Consider the following 12374-nt stretch of genomic DNA (forward strand, 5'->3'; position numbering starts at 1 on the left):
ACCTCAGGATTCACTGGCTGCACCTGTAGCTCAAACTTTGTCTCAAAATCTTTCGTTCAAAAAAAGAAGAAAAAAACGGCTCGTCGCTGTGGCTTTATTTCAGGTGCAATCACATGGACGACTCCGCACGATGATGATGAATTGATAACATGGCATCCAGTTGCATCCTTACACAGCTATCTCGGTGCCTTTGTTTGCAGCGTAGTAGTAGTAGTAGTTATCTTGATGACTGGATCCGTGGCTTCGTCCACGCACGTCGACAGGGGCGTGTCTATGGTACGACAGAGGCGTATGTAATTTAGCATTGTCATCGCGATTTGGCGGGCTCCTCGGTGGAGTAGTGAGCGACACCGCTTTACAATCAGCAGTACCCAACTTGATGTTTGTAAGCTATATATAAGTACTGTACTAGTTTTGGATATACTACTCCTACTGAGAGAGAGGAGAGGATATACTCAGAAGCAACATCGAAAAAGAAAAAGAAAAACATCGCGTCCGTGGTCCAGGGCAAAAGTATCGGATCGCTTTGATCGTGCGTTCGTGGGCTCATCGCGCATGTACTTTTTGCTGTGTAAGCATTTTTATATCATCACACAAGTAGCGTACGTACAGTACTAATTTGCTGGAATAGATAAATCTGTAGTAGTAGTGGTGGTGGTGGTGGTGGTGGTAGTATATTATCTAGGACTTGTCGAGGAGGCTGTCGAGGTAGAGGTTGAGGATGTATCTGCCGGTGGAGAGGACGTCGAGGCGCTTCTCGCTCGGCTCGTACCGCCCCTTGCGCAGCTGGTACCGGTGCGTCACCGCCGACACCGTGTACGCCTGCCCTTCGATCGTCACGCTCTCCCCGCAGTGGATGTTCTGCGTCCACCACAAAAAACAACAGCAACAGACACACTGTCAGCAAAACCACAACAGCAAGAAATGCAGACTGAATTGAATTGTTGCTGCATGCGTACAGTTCTGAATTGCTCGGAACAGGTTAGGAGAAGATTCAGTGGATAACAATATCCTATCCATCCTGCAGCAAGGCAAAAGCTACACCGTTGTTGCTCAGCTTCCGAAAATAAGCAGCTTGTTAACAAGTTGTATGGGATTTACTTCTTGATTCCCAGGAAGAAGAAGAAGAAGAAGAAGAAGAAGAAGAAGAAGAAGATCCTAGCTAGAAAGACTTTGATTAGATCAACACCCAACTATCGCCAGCCAAGAACGGTTTTAAGCTTAAACTTTTACTAAAGCCTTATTAGTCTATCCGATCTGGTATTTGCTGCAATGCTGCAAAAGGTGTTGAGGGGCAAACCTGCATGTAGCTCGCACACACTGAGGCTGCAGCCACATTAACTTCTGAATCTGCTCGGAACAATGCCGCACAGTTTGTTCGACGCCTCGCTACTACTTAGTAGATAGCGATTTCAATCTTAAATTTGCCAGTTCAGGATTTGCGTTCTTTGTTGCTCTACACGCCCCGTGAGACTGCAACCAAGCTTTTTTGAAGCAACCTGAATCAACTCCGCTACACGGTTTATTGCAGGAAAAACTGTTCGGACGACTAACTACCGCTCAGATCATGTGGCAAGCCCACTTAACCCAATAAACTTGTCGTAGGGGTCCCATTACAACTCCAAACTTGTATTGCTTCACCCCACCAAACTAAACTCTGAAAACCGTTACTCCTCAAAATTCGAACCGCGCAAAAAATATTGAACAATTTCAGTAAATCATGAATGATTAAATGATCCATGTGGTAAAATTGCTGCCCAAATTAAACATATGGATTGAGAGAACCTTCTCTATGGGGGTACTAGGAACCAGGAGGTCTGCTTTATAAAGGGGGACAAAACAGTATCATAGGCATAGCCTGCCGCTCTAGTTCGAAGTTCACCTTTTTGGTTCAAAATTTAAATAATAGACAAAAGTTTGAAAAATTGCAATCAATCAATAGTAATTACAGATCTAGAAATCATCTCAAGTTGACATACAGTACAGTTTGAGAGAAATCTAGGACGGGTTTGGTTGCCCGCATACACCCCATCAGACCCGCGCAGTATGAAAATGGGTTGTTCGGTTGTGTGGGTCGCATCAAAATGTTGGCCCGCACAAGCCTTAAAGCACCTCTCGGCCTGGCTTCGGGGGAATGGCTGAATCGGTCATTTTTACACAGCGAGGACCGAGTGATGCAACTCATGGCACGTGGGCTGCGGAGGCTACACGCGAGGAGGTGATATCGAGAAGTCGCATTGTTTCCCGAAGCGGCAGCATAATTACCCTCGCCTTCTCTCAGCGCACCAGTGAAACTGCAAGGTGAGCACCAAGATCGTTCACCGGCTTCACCAGCGCGTTCGATTCTCGCTTTAGATTGGATTTCTGCATTCGATTCGAGCGTTAGGGAGAGGATTGAAGACAATTGGGGGGGGGGGGGGGGGGGATTTGCGCACTCAATTCGCACGACACTGATGGATTGTAAGGTCCATACGGTGATTATGAGTACAAGGAGGTTGGGGAATGGCGGTAAATCAACCTTACAAGCACCTAAACATTCTAGACGCGGCGACCTTGGAGGCGCTTGGAGCGGCAGGGGGTCGTAGCCTTCTTGTTGTCATCCACCACCAGCTCCACCGTATCAACCACAATCTTCTCCTCATCGTCTTCATCGAGAACGATGGGCATTGCACGGTCACCTGGCGTCGACACCCTGACCACCAACTCCACCACATCATGGTCGTCCTCCGATGCCACCGTGATGGTCGGTTGGGCATGAGGAGGCCTGACGAGCATGCGCTTTACCCATCATGCCCTCTGAACATGACTGTCAAGCTCGGCCTGATCCATCGTGTAGCACAGTATGTCCACTCACATAGCGCCTTTCACTGGGTCAGGTATCATTGTCTTCAACTCGTCCTTCGTCGCCTTCATCGCCACAACGTTCATATATGTATGCATCTCTTCGATGCTGGTGAACTGAGAGCACACCTCTGTGGTCCTCGTGAACTTGGTAGGGTCACCAAGCGAGCATGCAAGGAAGGCAGCCCTCCATCCAATGCACAGGGAAAGGGTTTGGGGATGAGGTTCATGGGGATGCCAAGGTGGTGAGACAGAGCTGTGGAAGAGGATAGAAAACAGAGAGAGCTAGTGCGGTGGTGGATAAATAGGGGCTTTGGACTAGGTGGGTGGGACGAATCAATGCTCATCAGCAGCATGATGTGTTGCATTTGTGTTGTTCATTGACCTTCATTTTTGTTGTTCATGCAAATTAAGAACGCTCATTCGGAGAACGCCAAGGGAAAGTAGGTGGTGTGTGCCGAGGAGACGGGCAAGCAGGTAGTGTCGGCCAAAGAGGAGGGCCCGAAGGTGGCGGAGCTCCCCAATGACCCCCAAGCGGCCGAGGAACTTCGGCCATTTTCATGTGGAGGCAGGGCCAACCCACTTTTGCAAGGTCATCCTTGCACTGAAGCTGGAGTGCATGGCGATGTCGCTTGACTTCACCAAGCACTTCCCTACCATGCCTTAAGAATTCAAGTTGAAGAGCAACACTGAGTGCACATGAAGGGCGATGGTCATGGTGATCAACGACAAGGTCGCCCTTGATAAGGATTGGGCCCCCTTTGTCGTTGTTCACCAGAGCAAGATCGGGTACCTGATCACTTTCGAGTTGTTGTCGCCCGACACCCACGTCTTCAACAACGATGGTGTAGAGGTGGTGATGGAGTGCAAGAAGCACGATGTGGCCTTCGCTATGGATGCCTGGAAAGTTTACTTACCTGGTTTGCTTAGTATGAGACTGTTTGTTTAAGACTTTGATTGATTCTGTGTCACTCTGCTGAACTTGTTGCTATCTATGTCATGCTTGCTATGGTGCGCTTTGCTTTTAGTGCCGGTAAGTTCACCACTCCGAAAGGAGGTTATCATACAGCATGTGTTGCATCTAACCAAATAGAATGACCCGCCTTTCTGTCTAGACAAGTCCGTAACCAAACATCTTAACTTGTGTTTCTTCGCAGCTAGGCTAGGGGCATGCAGTAAACCAAACAATATGCAGATGGTGATTTTACACTGCATTACTCAACCAGACCCGGACAAGAATGCAATGCAGTCAAAATAGGTGTAGACAACCAAACACGTCCCTGGTGTTCTGGATTTAACTACGAGGAGAATGAGAAATAGATGATGACATGGCAGAGAGAAAAGTGAGGAAATGTGGCATGGCACTGTCGATTTGGATCGAACCCAAGTCAGATGGGTAAGAAATTGGTTGATTGAGAGGGAGAAATTATCAATGGCTTTTAGAGTCCAGCGGTAAATTGAACGAAAACAATTAAACAAATTCGAGGTTGTAATGTGAACTCAAGGATAAGTTCCGGAGCAAGTGGATTTCTTAGATTATAAGTACTAGTAGCTTGCATTATATTGGATTTACAGGATTAGGACGAGGTAACTGCAATATCGGAATACACTCTAGACTATAGTAGACCCGCCGAGGACAACGAATTCAGTATCCAGTGTGCATGTTGCAGCACGGGCCATTGCTAGTCCTCACAGAAGCGTCTACACTTCTACTACAACGCTACATGGCATGGCAGAGGCAGAGACAGAGATTCAGAAACAGAACAGGGGACGGAGATGCACTCATGCACCGGAACTGAAAGGAACGCACCGATCGTGCGTGCTTACCGTGGGAAAGCAGCGGACGCCGAGGCACCGCGGCGGCGGCGTGATCTCGACGACCTTGAAGGGGTGCTTGTGCTCCTTCTCCCGCTCCAGCTCCCTGTCCCGGTCCTTCTTCCTGCACAGCACCGACAAACGCGGCTGCACGCGGCACACAGAAAAGAAAGGAGCACGCAAGGATGTCAGCTATAGCTCGTCGCAGCAACGCTGCCGCTCTGGGCCGATCGCCGGCCCAGACCGTGCTACGTATGCTCTTGTGCTGCTGCTAACCTTGTGGTAGGCGATGGAGGTGGAGGCGACCATGGCCATGGCGGGCTCCTCTCGCTGCTCTGCTTGCTGCTGCTGAAAGAGATCCGCAGGGTTGCGGGAGAGGGAGGCGGCGCGCGGAAGGGGTTTGGCGGACGGGCAGAACGTCCACAGAATTTTCTTGCTCTGCTCTCCGGTGATGGATGGTGGTTGATTGGTTTGAGGATTCTGCAGCAGCTTCAGCCGCGGGGTGTGGAAAGAAGCTGTGCCACGCGTGTCTATCGGTACGATCAAGTCGTTGTCAGAATATCAATTTTTTTCACTCGTCTTTTCCCGTTCTCTGTATTTTCTTTGGGTTCTAACATGTTTGTATTTTTGTGCAAGCCTAGCAAATCCTACCGAAGGGCATCTCTAGCCGATCCCTAAAATCAGTTATGGCAATAATATTTTGGTTTTACTCCTCTAATTGGAACCTAGCCGAATGCCTAAATCGGTTAGTGAAGCAGATTTTTACTACACGCCGCTTCCACCCTCTAAAGTAGTCGTCCGTTCGACTATTGAGTAAAAAATGTGCATGCCTCTCCCCCACCCAATTCCCCGCCACTCCTCCCTACCTCGCTAGACGGTTGACTAGTTTGTAGTGAGCTTTTAACTTTTAAGCAATTGATAAATTTTGTAGTGAGATATTGAATCATTATACTTATCTACTTGTTTTAATTTGTAACGACATTTTAAGCAATTGCTAAATTTATGGGAGACATTGAATCATTATACTTATGTACTTGTTTTAATTTGTAACGATATTTTAAGCAATTGATAAATTTGTGGGAGATATTGGATCGATATGCTTATCCACTTGTTAATTTGTAGCGACATTTTAAGCAATTGATAAATTTGTGGAAGATGTTGGATCAGTATATTTATCTACTTGTTTAGCGACATTTTAAGCAACTGGTAAATTTGTGCAATAATCGTTACAAACACATACTCCCTCCGTCCGGTAAAAAGTGTACATATAGATATTTTAGGACAAATTATGAAGTGGAGTAAAAAAATGCATTGAAAAGGTGCAAGTCACCATCTCTTCTTTTTAATTATCCAACCTTCAATGAGGTAAGTGCATGTAGAAATTAAAAAGACTATATGTAGAATGTTATTGGTCTTGATTACCGTGTGATGAGAGAGAAGCATTTCTTCCTATTTTAAAGTGCATTGGAAAGATAAAAGTACACTCTTTTGTGAACAAATTTTAAGGCCAAACATACACTCTTCACCGGACGAAGAGAGTAAGTGCATAGCCATTATTATAGAACAAGTTGACATGTAGCATAAAAGTTAATCAAAATGTCCAGATTATAGTAATTCGTTGGCCAATAATCTTTCAAATTAATTGCCTTGTCGACATCTCATATTCTTCTGATGTGGAGCTAACCCAAGGGTGGCCCGATCTTCACGAATTGGAGGTGGATTCGGGAAAGAACGTGAAGAACATGAAGGAAAAAAGTGAAGAAATTAAAGGGGAAAACACTCTATTGGACAAGATCCACACCAAGTACTCCTTAAATAGCAAGAAATACATGAGGTGCATCAAGATCCAAGAACAACACTGGAAATAAAGACACATATGTAGTTCATCCAAATCTCTAGGAGAGATGGGCCTTGAATTGAAGATGGATCTTCCCTCGTAAGGGGCCTTGACATCCTCTAGGGATCTTCTCAGGTGGAGGCCTCGGTCTCCATTTGAGAGTAGAGGAAGGAGCAAAGCTCAACTAATGAGCTATCACTTTGCTAACCCTAGAATGGATGTGGAAGAGGAGTATATATAGTGCAAGGCACGAAGGGGTAAGTGAGGGGCTAAAGAGGTACACGGGCTACAACCCAAGTCTTTCTGCACCGACAGGCCGAAAATTCCGGGGACGGTCAGATGTTTCGGGCTCCGAAAGTTTTGGGGAAGGTCCGGGCTGGTTTTGGGGGTTACCATAGAGTTTGCATGCGTGGGGGCTATTGTGGACGCCAGAGGCCGGAAGTTCCGGGGGCCAGAGGTTTCGGGCTTTCCAGAAGCTTGCCCTTGCTTCTTCTTCCTTCTTCGCTTCCACACTTCCCCCGCGGATGGTGTAGCCGTACGTTGGTGCTTGCACACCTCATCATTCATGGAGTTTCGATAATACCTATGTATGCACACGAGAGGAGTGTCAGGTAGTATACCATCCGTGAAGATGTCAAGTGAACACGTGTAAAGGAGATGATTCACCTTTATGAATTGAAGTAGATGTTGCACATGTCACTTTTCAAACAGACTCTTGTCATGGTGATGTCCGTAGGATGCTCTGCATCATCCCCCCTCGGGAAAGATCCGTCCTCGAATCGAAATCCAAATCACCATGGGAAAGAGATGGTGTCGCCATGTATAAGTGGACGATCACCAAGCACTTATCATCGTCAAGCTTGAAATGGGCACTCTCCAATGTCGCACCATCTTATAACTCCTTCAAAAGGAGCAAACACGATAAACACTTGGAAATAAGCATGTGGTTAGCGTTAGTGCAAAACCAAGCATTCAAGCGGTGATTCACCAAACAAGTGTCGTCATCATGCATAACATACAGTGTGACAAGTGATTGTGGCATGTCATGTAAGCATATAAATTGAGAACAAGTAAAGGCATCATGGAAACAAGTATGCAAAGGCGAGGTAGGGATGCAAAGATGTGTAACAAGTGAACAATCATCTATCTCGAGGTAATATAATGCATGCACAAAGTGCTCAATAAATGGTCTATGGTATGCATATGAATCATTCACAACACCAAGGAAAATGAAGTGTCTAAACACATGGTGCAATCCAAAGTGCAACACAATCCAAGCATAATATAGGATATGGTGTAATGAAGATAGTGTGGTCTTCAACACAATAGAAAGAGCAATTGGTCATCATGTGTGAGGCAAGCAAGTTAAAGATGCAAAAATTAATGGCGTGTGGCATACATGAAGAAATGACATTGTTGCAACCAAGCATGTGATAAGAGAAAGTAGCCCACAAGTTGGATGCAAGACACAAGGCATATATATCATGAGGCATGGCAATGTCGCAATCATGAGTGTAAGCAATATCTCTATCATGCGCGCAATCAAGTGGTCCAAGATGACCAACAAGTGTCATGATGCAAGCAATAGAAGAATTATGCTCCACAATATCCATGCTCAAGAAGGATGTCAATACGTGGAGACATATGACAACATTCAATAGCAATCATGTGCGAAGCATGGAAATGGCTGTTATAAACCGCATGAAAGGAGCAAGTATTAATCGTCGGTAATGCAACATAAGAAAGCATAGTGATCATGTCGTGCAAACTAGTATTGCGGAGATGCAACATACTAGAGGAAATCATGATAGTCATGTAATGTGAGCAAACAATAGGCATAGACAATGCACATGGCATATCTCAAGGACGGAAACAAAACATGATCAATGTATCGTCATAGGCATGGTTCACCAAGAAAACATGGCAATAGCAAGTAATATCTCCACCATGCTTGCAAATACACATACAAATACAAGAATTAAGTGTCATGTGAGATGCAAGGCATGTGTCACAAATGCATGACAAAGGCATAAAAATGAGCATATCATGCAACGTGAACATGGAAATATGGACATAAGATGTGTAATGGACAATAACCCATAACCATGTGTGGGCCATGTAGAAAAAATACGCGAAGTCTTTGTGCAAAGTGGGCGGATGGAGGGTAAGCACTCCATGGTAGTGCATGTCTCCATTGCTCTCTCGAGTTCTTTTCGTCAACTCGTGCACTTGCGAGGTTAACGAAGAATCATGTGTACCTGCACAACAAGGAGACACATGAAAAAAAGTATGTGCATGGTAAATGTACACATCATCCATCATGATGTGTATGTGCACGTGAGAGTTAGCACAAGATAAGCAATGCTGTAAGAATTTTGATGCACGGTATAGAAATACGTCATCCATCATGCTCAACATGAACGGAACACAAATTATAGCAAGCATGTGGTACAAGCATATCATCCATATCAATGGCAGGCATATTGTGCACACAACTATTGTAATCATGCAATGTATGGTATGGGTCAAATCTTCTAATGTGTATGAGGAAATAATGAGGTCTCCTCATGTGCCATAACAGAAACATAATATGGAGAATATGGACAACATCCAAAAAAATGCATATCCAAAGAATGGTGATCATGGCATGGTAATAGTGAACAATTGCGCAAATGATACAAATGGAGCATGACAATGTCATCACAAGAAAAGGAAATGCCAATAACCATGGGTTTGTCACCTATTCCATATGTGCAAATTGGGTTTATTTTAATGGCATATGCATAATTACTATGATGAGATTGCTAATAGGTTATATGGGTTATCTCATGCATAGCATATGACAAGTCAAGTGGATTGTCAAACATGGCCTCACAACTAATAGACTCCACATGGGAATCATCAATCTCATCATAAATGGGTAATTCATCACATGAGGAAGTCGCATAATCATGAAGCGTCGCAATAGGTGAATCAACATCATGCAAGCATTCAATGTCCTCTAGTGGCATAATCAACCTTCTGCGCGAGGAGGAGGACGAGCGAGCTAGAGGCTTCGGGCCTGGGAGGGCCCGATCCAGGCTGCGGCGGGCCTCGGCGGCTGGAGGTGGTAGGAGGAGCTGTGGGCTAGGGTTTGGTAGGCACGATTTACGAGGCAGAGGTGGGAGAAGGCCATTTCTGGACGTGGGGTGTCCATTTATAGAAGGGGAGGGCTAGGCTTAGGGTTTTCAGGGCCGATTTCGACGGCACGATCGTAATCGGATGGCTTCGGTCGCGGAGTGTGGCTAGATGGGTCTAGTGGTTGTGTAGATGGGCTATGTAGGGAGGAGAGTGAAATGGTGCAACCCGTGATAGAGTTTTCAAAACACCGAACGTCCGACAATTAAACCGGCTATAGTGCCGCTATATAATAAACGGTACGGGCATCAAACGAGCTCCGATTGCGACGAAAATTGGCAGGCGGCCCACCTACAACATATAAAGACCGCACGCCAAGTTTTAACCTAGTATGAGAAAGTTTTATACACACCTTTAAAAACAAGATTTTAACGATCCCGCGGGCGCGTGCTTGTGTTGTCAGCCTCAAAACGGTCAGCGGCAGACACAGAGAGAACCGACAACTAATAACGGATGCAAGTTTTGAAAACTGGAAGCAACAGAGTGCTGATGCAATGCAGATGATGCGCATGATGCGATGATGAGTGCGACAAACAAACTAATCACTCGACGACAAGTGAATAAAAGGGGAATCTTCTGGAGCGCCGGTCTCGGGCTGTCACACCTTAGTAACTAGTGGACTAAGGATTTTGTTCTCAATTATGGAGGTGATAAAAGAGTTCGTCGTAAAGGGTTACGTCAACGCAAGCTTTGACACTAATCTGAATAACTCTAAGTAGTAAACCGAATTCGTATAGTAGAGCAGTCATTTGGAATAGTTTCAAATGGCGCGTGGTAGTAGAATCTATAGGATGACATATAGATTTGTAAAGCACACATGAATCTAAAACCCGTTGACTAAAAACCTCTCTCACAAGCAAGACATGATCGAACCCCAGAACTATATGGGTGTTAGATTCATTACAATCACATTGTGATGTGAACTAGATTATTGACTCTAGTGCAAGTGGGAGATTGTTGGAAATATGGTTATTATTATATTTCCTTGTTCATGATAATCATTTATTATCCATGCTAGAATTGTATTGATTGAAAACTCAAATACGTATGCGGATACATAGAAAATATACTGTTCCTAGTGAGCCTCTAGTTGACTGGTCCTATTTTGGTCCAGAATGGTCCGGAGGTAAAGATTTATATATGGGAAGTCCTATTTTGGCTACCGGAAAAGTTTTGGGTTTTATTGGTATTGTACCGGGAAGCTTCTGGAAGGTTCCAGAAGGTTTGCAGAGGGTTCCGGAGGGGAAAGCCCCTAGGACGTGCATGGGCTGAAAGAGTCCCTAAAGGGGATGGCACCTCCTAGGTGCCTTGGGGAGGGAGGAAACCTCCCTAGACCCACGCCCCCTCCATGGAGGAGGGGCTAGGGCTGCGACCGAGCCCTCCTGGTTGCCTCCTATATATAGTGGGGGAGAGGGAGGGGCTGAATACACCAATTCCCAAGCGCCGGAGGCAGCCCTACCTCTCCCATAACTCCGTTTTCTCGTCAGATCGGTCCGACAGCGCTTGGCGAAGCCCTGTTGGCACTACTCCACTATCATCTTCACCATGTCGTCGTGCTGGTTGAGATCCCATCTACTTCTCCTTCCTCTCTTTCTGGATCAAGAAGGAGGAGACGTCATCGAGCCGTACGTGTGTTGAACGCGGAGGTGCCTTCCGTTCGACGCTAGATCGGGACGGATCATGATGAGATCGCGGGGCGGATCGTGATTGGATCGCAAAGATGTTTGACTACATCAACCGTGTTATATACACTTCCGCTTAGCGATCTAGAAGGGTATGCACATTCACTCTCCCCTCTCGTAGATGATCATCACCATGGATAGGTATTGCGTGTGCGTAGGAAATTATTTGTTTCCCATGCAACATTCCCCATCAGTGCCATCTTCAAAAATAATCGTGGTAGACTCGGCATCATCAATGCCACAAAGAGGGATGGCGGTGAAGTCAAACTTGGGAGTGTTACCTTGGAGCTCGTCGGGCTTGGACATCTTGGTGGTACCATCCTCATGCTCATCATCGTGGAGCTTGGTCGTCACAAAGTATTCACGGGGTGAAGAAGTCTTGGACTTCTTGAGTTCTTGTATTTCCTTGATAGCAGTAATGAGGTCTTTGAGAGACTCATAGTTGGTGATGAAGATAGTCTTAACAATGTCGTTATTCAATCCCATCGTGAAGTAGAACTTCATCCAAATGGGGTCGTCCACACCAGCTCGTCGCAAGGCTTTCTTCTTCTCCATGAAGTACTCATCTAGGGACTTCGATCCTTGTATGATTCTCTCAAACTGGCGAAGAAGATGGTCGTGTAGGTGGAAGGCACAAACTCTCGTTGCATAGCTTTCTTCATCTTGGCATAACTCATGTCGAAGCACTTCGAAGTTGTGTGAAGCCACCATGTTGACACATGGTTGTGGAAGTTTCCTGTGGCACAATTCACTTGATCTTCGGAAGGGACCTGAAGTATCTTGAGGTAGGTGTCCATATTGCGCTCCCACTCAAGGTACTCTTTGTGGTCATGAGTCCCATATAATGGAATCTCATATTCGACATCGAATTCGTAGTATCTCGTGGAAGTCGCACACTAGAGCATGGGGGGCTTCTCTTGTTCATGTGCTTGAGGTGCTTTTTAACGAAGATGTTGCACATCCAAAGGCGAAGATGCCTTGAAGTCGCTCGACAAAGATGCCAAGGTACGTGCTAAAGTCGT

General features: G+C 45.8%; 1 protein-coding gene across 1 annotated transcript; it reads right to left on the bottom strand.

Annotated features, from left to right (window-relative positions):
- Positions 1–561: 561 nt before the first annotated feature.
- Positions 562–11907, bottom strand: LOC123428604. The gene is made up of 4 exons (XM_045112823.1): positions 11634–11907; positions 4933–5216; positions 4669–4803; positions 562–861 (listed from the first exon to the last, which is right to left on the bottom strand). Exons 1-4 carry the CDS (start codon positions 11905–11907, stop codon positions 682–684), a joined length of 873 nt encoding a protein of 290 aa, XP_044968758.1. The 3' UTR covers positions 562–681.
- Between the last annotated feature and the right edge of the window lie 467 nt (positions 11908–12374).

Source organism: Hordeum vulgare, chromosome 2H (assembly GCF_904849725.1).
Source record: "Hordeum vulgare subsp. vulgare chromosome 2H, MorexV3_pseudomolecules_assembly, whole genome shotgun sequence".
Lineage (NCBI taxonomy): Eukaryota > Viridiplantae > Streptophyta > Magnoliopsida > Poales > Poaceae > Hordeum > Hordeum vulgare.